We start from the raw sequence: 17408 nt of genomic DNA, 5'->3' as shown, positions 1-17408 counted from the left end.
ATCAAAGATTCTGTCAGTCAGGCAGATTCAAATGTAGACTAAGTATCAATCGCCATCAAGGCAAAAAAATTAAAAAGAAATTCAAGGATGCACTAATGAAAAAGTAATATATAATTCTGAGTTTTAACTAAGTCTGGAGTATGCTACATCACCAAAGTATAAAAAAACGAGTATCTAGAAGAAACCTGGAAAAAACTGGAGCCTGCTCCATGATAATTCATAATCAGATCTATAATTAGGAATTTCAATAAATGATAGCATATGCTAAATATTATACAGTACCTGAAAAATCTAGGTTGATGCTCTAGATTGTTTTCTTCTAGCACCTTCCGTCGTTCTCTCTGTAGCTGCTCAATCCTCTGCTTTTGTATTTCAGCTCCTTCAATATTCCCTTCCTCTAGAAACCTGTAGCAGCAGCAATACAAGACACAATTGGTGTTCCTCTCCCCCATTTTATGGCAGGTAGTTCACAGTGTTTCAAAGGCAAACAGCTACATCTGCAGACAACTACACTACCAAAAAGCACTTAAGGAAAACTAACTCAAAATAGTCTGAGTTTAGGCCAAAGTGAGTGTATGGAAGATTAAGAACAATTTAAGGAAGATATTTAAAACTTCTTACCTTTGGTCTGGTCTAAAACGTGTATCAGTGGATGGGAGTAATGACTTAGTTTGAAGGTCCAATTCATTTAACTCCAGTGCAAATTGAGTAAATCCATACCATTGTTCATAATCTTTAGGCATTGGATCTACAGAAGAAAAGAGTACATTCAGAATTCCAAGTAAATGTTATTATCTTTAGAATAAAATTTCCAAGCTCCCTTCAGTCATTTGTTTATCCTTGATCCACAGCCTCAGTTCTGCAGGAACAAGAGGTTTTTAATAATGTAACAAAAGAGAACATTCCCCTTGATAATTGCTCTGCAACAAGACAGATTTCTGTTCTCTCAGCTGAATCAGAGCACAACTGTGATGAAGGCCATACTATTATCATAGTGCTTTTTCAAACTACAGTAGACAAAATCCCACGAGTCTGGGAGGAGTTCAGTTATGGCTGTCATTACAGAACTGAGCTTTGTGGGCTATCCTCCAATGTTTAACACATGAAATACATGACACTTCTTTATACAAGCAGTGGAGGGGTTTGTTCCTTTTTTTTTTTATTTCCCTCCTGTTAGAGTCCTCAATACCTACTTCATGCCCAAATACGAAAATGAGGGAGAATGGAGAAAATGCAGGAAGCCACAGGATCTCCATATTATTTAAATGATGTTCTTCTAGTCTAAATTATAAATGCTTGACAAAAATCTAATAGTTTACAGAGAAATAAAAAGAAATTGAGGCCTAGTAAAGAAATGAAAACACTAAGTTCCTTCTCAAGCAGATCTCAGTTCCTGTACAACAGCTGTTCTGATCACTAACTTGCTCTCCATATGCAGTTTGAAGATGAAGTTGTTCCACAGTATAAACTTTCATGCCACTTCCCAAAGAGTCGATGCACAACTTTCCCAGCTTTATCCATGACACTGCCTTCAATCTCATGTGCATTTGGATTCCAATACTTCGCCTAGAATTAAAAGGAACGAGGGAAAAAAGGTGCATAAGAGCCCAAGTGTGGTTCATTTTGCCATGCCAGTAGCACCATGCTGTAGAGCAGTTTTCTGAAATTAAAACTATTAATTTAGGTGTGCATTAAAATATCATATGCAAACAACTGCTGTTATTACTATTAATCAGCTTATTAAAATACTAACATTGACAATCATATTTATGTGGTTTAACTTTTTAAGGGACAGTACTATGCAAAGCATAGCTGATCTTGAATTTTGCCCAATGACAGTTGACACGGACTCACGACTTAGTTATCTACATCTTCCCCAAATTTGCAGAAGAGGAAGAGAAGGAACTGATACTTTAATCTTCCATTTAGACAATTTACAGTATCAAAAGCGTGAGATTTGTAGGCTCTCAGTCTTTAAAATTTGAACTCTAAACATCTACTGCAGCTCTGAAACTACATTACAGTATTTTCAAATAAGTGTTTGAAAAAAATAATCACCCTAATGCTTCTTAGAAAGCACTAGATATTCAGGAAAACAAATAAGAAAACTTTCCTCCTGCTGCTGAGCACCATGCTGCATAGGTACACTGAAGTAATTCCTTGTATCTGTATGGTCTGTTCTGTGTAAAGCACAGCCTTTCTCCAGCAATCAGACACAGAAAATGCAGGTTAAGGTAAGTCTCCTAGCATGCTTTGCAAAACTATTTCTCGGGTTAGAAATTTTAGCACTGCTTTGTATTTTCATCAATTTCCTTTATTAAGAAGGAGAAGAAGACATCTATTACCAAAACCCAAATTTGATTTCAGTTCTAAGGACAATTCCTGAAGAAGTTGTATCTTGAGGCCTTGTAGTGAAGAAAAAGCTTTGAGTAACACCATAACCTACAGCTGTTGAATGAATACAACCACAGCACATGCCAGAGGGTTAGCAGGAGGTAAACCACTGTCAGCAGACAGTTTGTACCTATGTCTCCCATCAAACTGAGAGTAAGTTTTTCATGATATTTCTTCCTTTCCTTTCTCCATACTTTTCCCTAATGCCAGTGAAATCACCTGAGAAAGCTATTGTTTCTCTTTCTTGTCAGGCTCTGCCTAGTAAACGGCAATTCCTTCAGAGTTAAAGTTGCTCAGAATCACAAGTAATTACAGCTTGTAAACAGTAGTACTGAGCTTCATCAGAGAGCATATCCACCCACTGCTCTGTCTGTTAGAAAAGACACTGCCAACATTGCTGTGGTTACCTTTATGAAAGTCAGTTTGCAGTGGCAAGTGTCATCATTAAGATTTTTGATGATGATCTCTCCATAGTGTTCAATCCATCTCTGCCCACTTAAGATGTTATGGATGCAAGATGTCACCTTGTTCCATGCAAAATGGTCTTTAAAACTGTAAGGAAAAATACACACAAGAAAAATCATGTGTCATGCTCAAATGAGCTCATAAACTTGTGAAAATATTTGCAGAAAACTTAATTAAAGAAACTCAAAATACATTTTTTTTTCCTGGAATGCCTCATTTTCTTGTTCCACACCTTCTCAAAACAAACCCTATGACAGCAATCCTGTCTCCCACAAAACCTTTTTTGCATCTGCTATAAACTTTGGTCTTGAATTCAGATTTCTCTCAATTTACTTATCCTTCTTTACCAGTTTTAAGTTTCCAAAAGAAATCATTCTAATGGCTTCTACTGTCTGAAATGCCCATTTCACAGCTTGTAACACAGTGACAACGGAAAACACAAGGACATGGGCCACCAGAGTCATCTGACAACTTAGTGAGTGGGATGAGCTTGGCTCAAGCTCTCAAGGCTGAGCCTATGTTTTTGCTTTAGGCAAGAGCAAAACTTCTCACCAGCTACTTCAAGATGCAGTTGCACACTGGAAGATAGCAGACAGGGAGAGATGAACACATGCCAATAAGGTAACACAACATTCTACCTTTTATTAAAGAAGTAGGTGTTCTTATAAAACAGCTTTATAAAACATCGAGGGAAGTTTCATGAAGACATATTCTACAATTTGTTCTGGGTACGAATGGCCAAGCCACTACTGGTAAGGTAAAGGATAAACTTAGAAAGCACCAGTTTCCCCATAGCAACTGCTTCACACACATTCCATGGAGATATTGGAATCTGTCCTTACCTCCTGTTCATCCCTTGCTTTCACTTACTGCTTTATAAGAGCACACACACAAAGACAGTTTTTACAGACCAGCAGATACGTGACCAATTTACCCCACAGTAACTTGTTTTTCTGCCCCTAACTATGCAGGTCACATGGTCTATCACAAATGCTAAATAACTGTAATTGCTCCAAAATTAACCTTAATACTAATGCTTTATTTTTCCCTATAGCCTTAGCACCTTTTCTGTACCTAATTCTATATCAAATACACAGGGATAGAAACCAGCACATGGAGATCACATATAAATCAAATTGTTTTCCAGTTCATCAGCCCATTATGAGTTCTAATATTAGTTATCTTGCTTCTGAACCCTCATTCACATCCTAAAAACCTTTCATTCCACAACTTAGGCTAGCTGCTATGAACATAACATGGTTTATACATTATCTTTTGGATATCATCTTATGATATCACAATTTTATCCACTTAAAGAAAAATGCATGCTTAGTCCCTTAGTTTGATGAGTGCTACGTTCTTGAACTATTTTAATTCCTTTTTTTTAAACTGGTAAAATAATTAATTTTGTACTCTTTCTTTGGAAAGCAGATTTAATTGGAACATTACTCAACCTTTAGATCTCTGGTTCTGCAAACATGATAGATATAGGCCAAATTTTAAGGGATTTTAATTGTTGATCAATAATGGGCAGTTTGACAAGCCAGCATAGGAACATTGCAGATTTTTATTAAAAAAACCCAACCAAACAAAACCACAAACAAAACAAAACAAAAAACTATACTCAACACTTAACTACAGTGGTCGCTTACTTCCTCGGATAATAAATACCAGATATGTAACTGGTTCTATTTATCACCTACAATAATTATTTCTGCAGTGGTGATGGCTGTTGACCTCACCTACAGTCCAGGACCCCATGGTGTCAAGGTCCATACAAATATAGGTACAAAGACAGGAACAACAACAACATCCATTCCCCCAAACGCATATTCAAGCAAAATAATTTGTAGCTTCCTCTACCAAGCAGTTTTCCTCTGTGACTTTAAAATGCATAAAGGTTGAAATTCAACTGAAGTATGAAAATACCAACTTTTCTTTTTTCAAGGCACACAGTAGTGATTCTTTTTTCAATGTTTGTTACAACTTTTGGAAGAGTTAGTGCTTCTGATTTATGCTTCTGGTTTTGGTTTGGTGGGGTTCTTCTTCTTCCCCTTTCCCCCCTTTTCTTTTTAAATTAAATCATAGTCACCAGTTCTTCTAAAAGTCTAACAAAGCACAGCAGAGCTTGTTTTCATCTGGATAAATGTGGCTTCAGCGTGTGCAAGCACATCTGTGCCTATGTGTGAACAGCAATGCACAACTGCAGCACTTACGCTGGAAGAGTTACATGTGTTGTACCAACTGGAACAATTTCCATGGACTTTCCCCAGAATTTGTTTTTCCATCTTACATCTGAAACAGGAAGAAGAAAAAATAAAAGATAGGTTTAGTCATAGGCATGGATGAATCAGTCTGTTCCTGAGTTCTATTTTATTGTCAAGAAATTCAAAATAACAAAGTGCAACATAAGTGCTCAAAGAATGCTGCGGACCTTCGAACATTGGTTGTTGGGTTTTTTGTTGTTTGCTTGTTTTGTTTGATTTTCATTATATTATTATTAAAATAGCAAAGTAACAGATGTTTAAAGTCCTCTCAAAAACTCTTTCAAAAGAAAGGAATTTGAAAAGCTATAGGCAGCATATACTTGTCTACAATTCAGTTGTTAGTGAATGAATGCAGACATTTTCAAAAACAAAAGCAGAATCACAAAATTACAGAGGGATTTAGTCTAACTTCCTCTGTAAGTTTAACTGTCCTTTTAAAATCTTGACTGAATCACAGAAAGACGTCCAAGTCACATCATTTCTTAAAAAAAAAACCCAAAAGATAAGAAAACTCAATGCAAGTTTAACCAAATTTATTGAGCAAAAACACCTGGAGGAGAAAGAAACATAGAGAAGCATGGCAAAAGGGGTTTAGAGTTAAACTGGGCTAGATAATCAGATAGTAACTTCCATAATAACTTCAGAGCTCAAGGGAATAGTACCTTTCCTATATCAGACACCAGGAACTCCATTTCCTACACAATCTGAAAAAGAGGGGAAAATTCAACTCTAGTCTCAAAAAGATGTTAGTTCTAGCATAAGGAAAATGAAACACTGTTTCCCATGCAATTCTGGGGGGAAGCTGTTATGGTGGCTGTGAGATAGATGCTCAAACCACAGTTAGGAGATTACATATCTGCCAAGTATATATGTACAAGTGATGACTGAACCACACCAAGCTGACTACCATTGCAAAGACTGGAATGGGACATAAGGCAGAATGGAAAAAAAATTGAACCTTTTCTTATCAGTTGAGAGAAGGACCTTTTGGGTTTTTTTCTGTTTTGAAGTTTGATGCTTAGTCAGCATCTTCAGTGACAGCGATTCTGTTGTGATTCCTACACCGCCCTATAACAGGTCCAACACTACCTAGAGTATGACATTGTTGAGCTGAATTCTGTACTAGCTTTCTCTCTTCTGCAGTGGGATGGAAGAGAAAGAACAAACCAGCAAACCCTGCTGAGTTTAACAGTTTAAATGCATTACCAGACTGTTTCACATTCTATGTTCTCACAGATGGCAAAGCTGTCCCACAGTGATCAGTATGTGGGAGACATCTTGGGAACCAGCGTGCAACTTGATCATGCAAGAATTTTACGACAGCAGAGAAAAGCAAAGTGTTATTTCAAAGATATGCTCAGACTAATTCAGGCACAGATGTTGTAATAGCTGGAACTTAATTTCCATTGCTCATGTGTCGACACTGTTTTGCAGAGTCAGCTTCCTAAGTCATGAAAAGCTACTTCCAAAATATCTGTCCCTGTCAGAACTCAGTCTTCTAGTTCACTAGAAATGATCAAGAGGTTTATTGATATTGAAACACATGAACTAAGGTCTGTTTCTGGTGGGATGACAGCACTACTCTGGCAATGTTGCTGAGTACTCTCTCCTTTTCAGCTGAGAAGGTAATACAGCAAGTGAAAAGATCTTTGCATACAGAAAGAACTAAACTCACTGACAAGCTGCCTTTATGATTAACTTGATGTCAATCTTTCTACACATAAGTTAATATAACCCCATTACAAGAGGTCACAGCATTTAAAAATTGCCTTTGCTATGGAAAAAAGTCACTGTCTAGACCTCCGGTAAGCTCAGCTAGCCGCATTCAAAAACATAACAAACAAGAAAACCTAAACCCTACTGTACCCTGATTGATTCTCAAGTGCTCATCAAGACCAAATCTCAGACTCTTTCTCATTAAACAGATTCTCAGCTCTCATTATTACAGCAGACCTTTTTTCTCTAAACGGAAGTGTTAAAATATTTGAGTGATAACAGTTGTCAAGATTTGTTAAACAAATCAGTCTCATCTATTTTTATTAAGACAGGCTGCTATCTAGTCTTATTTATACAGTATTCAGTTACTGAATATATTTTTGGTCATCTTAGCTTTTTGGCTAACAAAAGGATTCTTGTGTCTCTGTATTTGCTTACAAAGCAAAGAATTACATGGAATAATAAAACTCAGGCTAATGGGTTCCAATTTCTGTTCTTTATGGCTACATCTGTAATAACTATAATCAAGTCAGCAGAGTCAATCATAAAAAAAAAGATTATAATATGGCTACATTGTGAATTGACAAACCTCTAGGTGAAGGATTTTAACTGAGTTAAAAGGCATAGTTATGTTTTGTGTACACTCCAAAATTATCTAACCACACAAGGTACTATTACTGGCTGACATCTTCACCAGCATTACACAGCAAACAAAGCTTCAACACACGTCTTTTGAAACAATGTTAGGAGTTACACAGCACAAAATCTTACATACTGTAATAATGCCAGCATGTAAATGTATTTTCCCTTGCTGTTAAGCCCATTTTTGAGAATTACTTTCAGAACAGGTTTACAAGATTTGCCAAGGTTCAGGATTTAACTTGTAGGTTTTTTCATGCTGTCTTCTAGATTGTTTGTTTTATAAATAGCTTGAGGTACAATTCTTCTTTACTAAAAAAAAACACACACACATCCAAAACCCCCTGATTTTTAAGAACTGCAGACATTTTTACATTAAAAGAATAATCAATGTTATATATAAAAAACCAAACCAAAACACTTTGAACTTTTTTATAATAGCAGAAAATCCAAGTAAGAAGCATGCAAGTAAGTATAGGTTAGCATTTCTTAAAGGCATTCTAATACACTTAAAGAAGGAATTTCAAATTTTCCTAATTTCTGCATATTTTGTGTTAGACATAAAATGAAAATATTATGAACACTATAAAAGTAAATGAGAGACTGAAGAGTTACCTTGCCAAAAAGCAAAATTCACAGATTCAGCATGGCATGCAGAAATAGGTGGATGGTGACTGACCTAACAAGACATAAAAGGGGGGAAAAAAAAGATGAACATATTAACCCTTGAACTGTCATTTTGGTTTGTGTTTTTTGGTGTTTTCCCCTTTCACTCCCATACGGCATTTACAATTTGAACATTTACTTTCCCTTTCCAGTTGTGCCCTGAAGGGGGAGGCAGTGAGATTAATAAGGTACTGAGGCTTAAGAAGCCTTGAAAGAAATGGGAAACACTTATTTTAAAAGGCCTGTGAATTTTGTTTGAATGAAAATCTAGCTATATATTTTATACATTGTTTGTAAGGTGATAATTTACCCTTAGGACCTCTTAATAGATTAAGCCACACTTTGAGCACACAGACAAATTAAAACAAACAAACAAAAAACCCACACACAACAAAGGGCCTAAAGCTTCTGTACAGTAAATAACCACAAATCCCTGACTATGAGGGAGGAGACAGCAATCAGCATCTCTGAGGGGGCCACAGGTGGAGAAATCAAGCCACAGAATTCCATCCAGCAACCCCTTCCACTGCAGTAGTGACACCCCAGGTGTTTCTACTGCAAAACTCTAACCAGGTACACTGCATTTCATCAGCTTTGGGTGATGGCTGTACATGAATTAGGGCAACCACCAAAAGAGCAAAGCAAGGACTGAGAGTAAATAAACAAATACACAATGCAGACTATTCAAATGCAATAGTAAACAAAAAAACTCCACAAAGTGAAAGCAGCCACTACTCCTTGCCTTAGAATTCTCCCCTCTGGCTGAACACTAACAACAGATCAGGACCAGCACTTTGATGCCTATAGTCCTTTGGGCAACTCTATTTTCAAGTCAAATTGCTATTTCCCACTATGAATTTAATTTCTTAACCACCTACATGGCTCAAATGCAGTTTTACTTTCTTCTTTGTTACTCACTTTGCAAATCCGTTATTGAGCATTTTTTCCACAGGCTTCCAGTTATTTATTGAAATCCTCTACTTGGTTTAAAAAGAAAGATAAAAGTACTAATTACTCTCAGCTATGGCCTAATCCACCAAGAGCATCACTCATTCTTACATACTGTACCTAGATTAACCCCAGATGTCACTATAATACATGGGTTAAACTTGGCTCTCACTTAAACTGTTATAATTCCAGAGTAAGGTCATGGTGCTAAGAGGAGTTATTCTAAACTCACTCTAGTAATAGATCAGAATCTTTGTTATTTTATACATTTTGTCTATTCTATGGATTACATATTATCCATACTAAAAAATTATGTATTGCATAAGCAATAAGCAACTGCTCCTGATGCAAAGGCTGCATGAAATTTATTTCCTCCCTTCCTAATATTTATCTACCACATACTCTTACAGTAACTTTACCACTCTATAAACTCACATCACTTATTTCACGTATTAGAACAATACAGCCCAAGCCTTCTCATGTATTAAAAATCCTGCTTATAAAAAGTAGCCTTCGTACTGATTTATCCAAAATTCAGGTGAAAATTTCTCCTTTTAATTCAGTGTAATGCTAAGAGTAGTATCAACCATTTTCACCTTTGTTACTCCAATTTGATGTTACACTGGTAACTGCAGTGCTCTATGCATGTAATCTTACTACTGAAGTAGCACAGTGAAGAACCAGATACACTGCTTGAACTTTAAATTTGATTTGTGCTTTGAATGTTTTTTTTCCCCTCTCCTTATTTTTGCTCTTGCTTGTGGCATTTCCTGAGACCAAGGAAACACCACAGAGTACTCCTTTTTGTCAGCTCTACAACATATTGTGCAAAATGCTGTACCTTCAGAGCTGGTCAAAAATACTTTCCATTTCATAAAGGCTCTTAGAAGTCTTTCTCTGATCAAATTTCTGGGTTGTACACCTCTGCACAATGCACTTTTTTTGTTATGTCTAGACAGAATTAGACACCTTTCAGTCATTCTTACTTTCCTTGGCACCAGATATTTAAGTTTTATACCTCTTTAACATATGTTTCAAGCTTAGCAATTTTGGTAACTTGGCTTGTTTAAATTTAATATTTTTCATCCATACTTAACAATTATTCTCCTACTGAGGAATTATCTTCATAAACACTCAGACCATGATGGGCTGTATACATCTTTCACCTACTCAGTTGTGGTACCAGATGTGAAAGGCTTAGCCTACAAAAGTATTTGTAGAGGAAGAAGAAATATTTATGGTGCCGTAGAAAATACTTGTGGTTGATTGACTCACACAAGGGATATATTTGTTATAAAAGATGATATTAAATAGCTGAAGATACAGTATTTGTAATGATCACACACAAAAGAAAATGGCAAGAATGTAAATGCTTGTTGCAGTCCTGATCAGATTTCAGCATGAGGAATTGCACTCTACTTAACCAAGTTATCTAGTTACTGGAGCAGGCAGCCTGCCAGCCTTTGCTTCTTGAGTGTCAGCTGTTGGTTGTCACGTTCCATGCCAGACTTAGCAGACTTTCCTCAAAAAAACAATTTCCTTCATTTATAATTCAGCAACATCCCTTGATTTTTGCTGGGCTCAGGTTATGTAAAGTAATTTTGTATTTTGCTATTAATTCCAGGGGATTCCAGAAACACATTTAGAATGATGCAACGTATCAAGTAGCAATTCTAGGGGTTGCAGCATACAATACCTGTTCTGCAAAGAACTGGAAACCCTTATCTTCACGGATACATTCATAGGTTTCTCCAAGTACAGGATTAAATGGCTTACTTCCAGCTCGGTAGTAACTGGATGCATACGCAGAGACTGCAAATGCAGCTATATACACCTGGGAAGAACATGTTTTGCATTTTGATTAACTAATTTATGACAGAAATGAAAAAAAAAGAAGTTATCCTAACATCGGATTCTGTATTTTTCCCATCATTTGCAAAACTATACACAAGCATGTCTCCTGCAAGTTAAGCCCTAGTTCACACATCAGAGAATTATTCAGTTTTCAGAGAGTCAGTCAACAGTCCAGGAATGGAATTATTAGTGTCAGACACTGCAAATCTCGTCAATCGAAAAAAGCATTTCTGAAAAGTGTTTGAAACAGTTAAGCATTCTGCAACAGAGCTCAAAGCAGTAACCTTAAAAATCACTGTTAGATTTTGTATAATAACTGACTTTTATAGTTATAGTCTGTGATTCCATAGATCTACCAGCTATCCTTTATCTAAACATGGCACAGGAAGCATTGGATGAATTTTCACCAAGCTTGCTATTTCTAAGGCAGTTTGAATTAAATTATCTTTTATCTACTGTGTGCTATGACTTAATCATGAAACTGTTCTTGACTAGGACTGAGACACAGGTAACCCAAGTCAGCTCAAGTACAATTCCTTCTAAACATGAGGGTTTAGAATTTGGGGTTGTTTCATTCAAGTCTTTTTTGTACTATTTTTCTGCTTTCATTTCCTTTTCCTCATCTTATGAAGGTGTAGATGTTCTCCTTTCACAGTTTCAGAAACCAAATCCACTTAAGAAAGCCTCTTTTATGAACTATTGCAATTACCATACAACATCCAGAGATAATTTTGCCTCAGGAATTTCTCAAAGGCAAAGATTACTCCTTTCTGATGTAATTTCCAGACGCTTGGGAAAAAGCTTCTTTTCGCTCCCCTATGAAAAACTACTGCTCATTTCCTTTTCCTGTTAGCATATGTTCTCAAGAGAACAAAAACTATGGACTGGAAAACCCCGGTGAACAGCCACACCCTGGGAACAAACCCTAAATTGTAACCCTTGAGACTGTCAGAATGAGGCAAGAGGCTTTTCAGAAAGTATTTGTAACGTGACTATTTACATTCATTTATAACCTTATTTTAAGATAGGATATATTGAGTTGAAAAAGCTTAATTCAGTTTATGGGAAAATCTTTATCTTCCTTTTCAGAGAATTTAGGGAGTTTCTAATCCTTTATTTATGGGCTTACATATTAAGTAGATCTTGTACACCTGGAAGCAGAACAACTGAAATGCATTTTTCTTTTGTTCTTTTCAAGTGCAGAATTCAGAGAGTTCTGCACTGGCAGAAGATGACACCATTATTGTACCCAACATACAATCGTATTGCCTGGTTTTGAGATCCTGAACATTTTGGATCAACCTCAAAACTTCAGAAAACCAGTTCATAAAAAATATTGAGCTCATTTATTTAATACAGAGATATCACAGTTTTGTAGGGCTGGAAGATCCAGCATCCTCTATGTACAAATGTGTTACCAGATCAGACACTCTTGAAAAAAGAGAAATTGCAGTTTTTATACTCAATCCTCTCCTCCCTTTTTGCTGTAAATTTTTAATCTTACAGAGCAAGAGCTGCAAAACAGAAGTAAGCTCCTTTTCTGTTTAAACTTGCAGAACAGCAAGGTACTTGAGAAAAGAGAGGCTTCCTGAAAAGGCAACAGAAATGATGTAGAGGAGTCAAAAGCAGTGGCTATGTAAATATGTACAGGCACATATTTGGAGAGTTTGCCTCTCTCAGCTGAGAGAAACAGAAAAATGCAACCGAACATCTTCATTTCTTTAGCACTGCTTTTATATTTACTCTATTGCAATTATATTGAATGTTACCAAGTATTTGGAGTAACATATTTACCATCCGTTCAAAGGGGTTCGGTGTGTGCGCTGCTTTATCCAGTAGTTCACTGTACTCCAGCTCCTCGCAGAGACGCTGAAGGGTGTTTAGTGGTTCATTTAATTCAACAGGCATGGCCACTTTGGAGAGATCCTTTCCAATGTTGTTTCTCAGGATATTCCATAGGCTGATGTTACTCGTATTAGGACATGGGGCTGGTAAACATGTTCTCCGTTTAGAATTGCATCCAATTCCACTTTCAGAAATACAGTCTGAAAAGGAAGTGGCAGAACAAGTCAATTCACACTTAGTTTCATCCCCCTTGCACACATACATTGAAATGCAACCATCTTTTCTTCTGTCAAAACTTCCTTCCACCCACAATTCATTCAAGTATTTCACTTGTGGTTTGAAGATAGCCTGTTATAAAAATGACAAAATTAAGAACAGGATTTTATGTATTTTAACTGAGGTAAATGCCAGGTACAAAAGATGAGTAAAAAAATTACCTTCCTTTCCCTTAAAGGATGTAAGAAAAGACTCAGACTTTCCATTGAATTTGAAAGAGTAAATATTGTAACCATTTTATTTGTAACAGAGATGGATTCCTATCTGTTTGAGGGACATAAAACCTCCTTCCTTGACAGAGCTTCAATTAAATTGACACTTCTCAGAAGGCGAGATGTAACTTACAGATTTAGGGATAATAACAACTCCTACTGATCTTTTCCTACTTTTTTGCATACTCCTACCAGGGAAATTTACTGCACACAAATTTACATGCAGACTTTTCCACAGTGTTCCTATAGCATTTAAACTTTTTTAGTGACGTTAGCTTTGAGATACGCCCATACAGTGATGGAGAAATGATGTGTTTTAAAGGTGGAAAAGCTGAGGAAACTGTGGAGCTGTGGGTTTGCTAAAGATAAAAAAAATAAAAATACTTGAGTCAAGAGTCCTTGAAATGAAAATCTGAAGTCTGTGTTGCTACATCAAGGCCATTGGAACACGATAAACAGTTCTAAGTGTGCCATGAAATGATTTGTAGCAGGATCCAAATAGAGCTACAAGCTTCTGCAACAGGCACTAGTCTGAAGTGATTACATTGCTTAGCTGTACATCACTTTCGTTTCAGAGAGGAATGTGTTTGCCACTACAGGAACATATTTTATCTTTACACACCCTTAGGAGCACCTAGTAAGTTGCTGCCTTAGAATCACTTACTGTTTGGAGACCTTCGGGCATAGCCTCCGTCTGTCGACCCCCATCCTTTCCTGGCTTTCCTCACACAGCTTTGTCTCAAAGGAATTAAAACCACACTGGGCAGCACATCTCTTCTGTGCTGCACATGCCCAAAGCATCCCTGCCCTTAAAAGCACAATTTCAAAAAGCATTTCTTCTGCTGTTCCACTGACATAAGCATGGTGTCAGCAGTGCTTCCAGCAGTGACAGATAACCCCAAGGACAAGCTTCTCTGTGCCTGCTAGCCCACACCTCACATGGAGATTTTAAAGTGTAATCAGCAGCCTCAAAATTTTGAGAAAGAAGTTTCCATCTTTCCTGCCACTTGCAAACTAGCAGTCCTAATAGCTTATGTGGTTGAGTTACTGTAAAAAGGACAGGTGAACTATTTGCAGTCCCTTGCCTGTATCTTTATTTTTGCATAAAAATGGCATGGGCACTATGAATCAAAAAATCTATCTGAAACAATTATACTGTTGAGAATTAAAAGATTGGCTCCTATACTTCCCTATTGGAAGAATTTATTTAATATCAGAAGAGGTCAAAAACAAGGATGTTCCCTTAGATACCTCAGGAATGAGGAGATACCTGGAGAAGGAGGTAAATGCTAAAGATTTATCCTTGATTACAAAGGGATCCCAGAAATGAGATTCTGGTTACTAACTGACTTATTTACATATTCTGCAGTAGCCCATTAATTGGGGTAAAATGGTGAAAAAACAGAGTAGAGTAAGAACTAAGATATTCAGATACCAAATTTTCTATACACTGAAATTTGCCCACCCCCCATTACAGAAAAGCCTCTGCAGTTCTGGTTTGCAAGAGTTGTGACAAATAGACAGCATCAATACTTAAGGAGATTGGTACATCTGACTTCCAGCTAGACTCGGTGACCTTTAAGGTCAAACTGGACCATTATCAACATCTGGTCTGACCTTCTACCTTACAGTGGTCAGAGGATTTTACCATAATCACACAATTTATGGTGCAGCTAAAGCCCTGTAGAAAAAAGACACTCAGTTTTCTATTAATGGCAGTGGCAGGCTGCCCAAAGCACAGAAATAGCAGGTACCAGAAGCACGCGGAGGTACTGCTGATATGGAGGAGCTTCAGTGACAGCCTTTGTTACAAGAAGATGAACAGTCACACCAGTACAGTTTTCTAAGGTCCTGATCATGATATGAAATAAATCTGTATTCTTTCCTATCTTACAAAAAAAACCCAAAAAACAAACAACAAACTCTTCATTTTTGAACAGTTACAAAATACAACAATTCTCCAGGCATATCAAACTACCCAGGTTCACAGGGATCTACGGGTCCTTGGAGATGATTAGGAAACAGTTGCTAGTGAGAAATCAGTGTTCAGCAGTTTTGAAGATAAAAATACATTGTTAGAGTGGGAAGAACATTGTGGTTAGCTGAAAGGAGTTCAAGGCACAAAGCTGATCAGTTTGTTATGATCAATTCTTCTCCCTCTTTTTTTGAATCTCTTTCTAATTTGAAAGACAATTAAATTAGCATATGTACTAACAAGACTATCATGATTAAAACATGCACTAGGCCTGCCAGTGTGCAATTATTCTCACATTCCTTTAAACATGAGTTCTGCTAAAACAACACAATTCTGAATGGGGTTGTTAAATTGCAGACTGAAAAAACAGTGTGACAAGAAGAAAATTACTTTTTGAAAAAAAAAATCAGTTAGGCCTTGCTACTTTGAAAAATCCTGTGGCCATGTGAAACTGAGAGGGAGTGGGAGCTGCACCAAACAAGTCAAGAAAATAAGTGTTTTCCTGCTGATACAGAACCACTATCCTGCTTAATCAACGGTAGCCAGGCCCTGTTAAACAGTTTAGCCAGAATCTGCTGTTCAAAAAAAATCTGAGGCTAAAGAGAAAAAACACAGGCTGTTTACATCTCAAAACCTATAATACCTAATTATCTAGTAAGAGAAGAAAAAAAGTATCCCAACCAAACAGAAACAAAGAAAATTCTCAAAACGTGGTGTAAGAAAAAACTGAACTTACCTAAAGTTTGTCTTTCATTCTCCATGTCATTGCTTAGGTTATCTTCTGAGACATTATCACTGATATCACTTACATACGAGTCATCATCGGATACCTGAGTGTGGAGGAAAAAAGCAAGATTATATTCATTCATTAAAATAACCCCATATGCATGAGAAAATTGTTACTGTCCACTGCAATTATCGTTTTAATATATTTGAACCATTTTCAGTACTACAGAAAAATGCTACAAACCCCTAAGAAGACACCACTGAGTTTAGGAGATATCATCATCATTGAAAATTCAACTGAATAGGACAGCTATGAATAACTATTTCTGTGATGTGACTCCCTAAGCACCTGTATAATGACTGAAGGCAGACAATACAGTATATGCAGTATCTGCATAGTAGCTACCTAATTGCCATCTGCCTCAATGTGTATATAAGAGTTCTCCATAATAATTGCTACACTTACTGTGAAGAGACAATGACAGAAAATAAACACAAATGGCATATTACTTTCCAAATGTTTTGAAAATTCAAATTTTCTGGAATTCTAATGTACAGTTGGCACTCAGAAAGACTACATGTCAATTAGCAGATAAGAAACTACATCAGAATGATATCCATCTTATTGCTCAGACCTCATTTTCTGAAGAACTAGCAGACAGTAGGACTTCCTGTGCATCAAAAAATTCTGTGAGAGAGTCAGCTATAGACAGTCTGCTTTCATTGGAGACCTGGTGAACAAGACCTCTGCCTTCTTCTCTTGAATTTTCCTGTTTAAAAGAAATAAAAAATTTTGAGAGGGGAAGTACCACAAACAACATTTATGCATGCAATTCCACAATCACATAACTTGAAGGGCTGTAAAACACTGGGAGAAGATTGCACGTGCTCCTCTCCAATTTAAGTGAAAGGTAACATGTGTTTCAAAGAGGGATTTAAGACCAAAGTAAAACAAATCAAAGAGAAGAAGGAAAAAAGAAGGCAAAAAAAGCAATGCCTATTCAGTAAATCAGTTATGTGCTGCATGTCAAAATGTTTTGCTATTTTAATGATTTAGCCAGATATATACAAGTGTATCATCAAAAAGCCCACAAAAGGACAAAACTCCCACATCTTTATATTACATCCTAGATTCACGCTCCTTTCTGATCTTGGCAAATGAATCAGTCTTTTCCTCCCTAAGCCTTGCTTATTGCAAAGCCTGCAGTACCATGGTGTACAAAATTCAGAGGGGTAAAGTTGCTTTCTTTATAATAGAGTGTTTTCCTAGCTCTTTTTCTTCACTAATTTTCTATGTTGTTCTTTGGAAAGTTTTCCTTTATATCCACGCCAGAGATATCTCCCATGTTATCCAAAACCAACACACTATCAAAACCATAGAAGCGGAATTGCTTTTGCTGCTGGAGGCACAATCTCTGCCACAGA

General features: G+C 36.8%; 1 protein-coding gene across 8 annotated transcripts in view; it reads right to left on the bottom strand.

Annotated features, from left to right (window-relative positions):
• The window catches only part of OSBPL3 (oxysterol binding protein like 3), a 94697-nt gene that overhangs the window by 9048 nt on the left and 68241 nt on the right, over window positions 1-17408 (bottom strand). For all 8 annotated transcript variants that reach the window (XM_051774918.1, XM_051774913.1, XM_051774911.1 and 5 more), the window contains 10 exons: window positions 16619-16753; window positions 15994-16087; window positions 12744-12994; window positions 10792-10929; window positions 8097-8160; window positions 5076-5154; window positions 2802-2946; window positions 1422-1566; window positions 622-748; window positions 283-405 (listed from right to left, as the gene is read on the bottom strand). In XM_051774918.1, the coding sequence (XP_051630878.1) occupies window positions 283-405; window positions 622-748; window positions 1422-1566; window positions 2802-2946; window positions 5076-5154; window positions 8097-8160; window positions 10792-10929; window positions 12744-12994; window positions 15994-16087; window positions 16619-16753 (1301 nt within the window). The remainder of the gene's footprint in view (window positions 1-282; window positions 406-621; window positions 749-1421; window positions 1567-2801; window positions 2947-5075; window positions 5155-8096; window positions 8161-10791; window positions 10930-12743; window positions 12995-15993; window positions 16088-16618; window positions 16754-17408) is intronic.

Source organism: Manacus candei, unplaced genomic scaffold (genome assembly GCF_025592945.1).
Source record: "Manacus candei isolate 608988 ecotype Guabito, Panama unplaced genomic scaffold, ASM2559294v1 h1tg000237l, whole genome shotgun sequence".
NCBI classification, from domain to species: domain Eukaryota; kingdom Metazoa; phylum Chordata; class Aves; order Passeriformes; family Pipridae; genus Manacus; species Manacus candei.
This window is presented reverse-complemented; position numbering and strand designations above follow the sequence as displayed.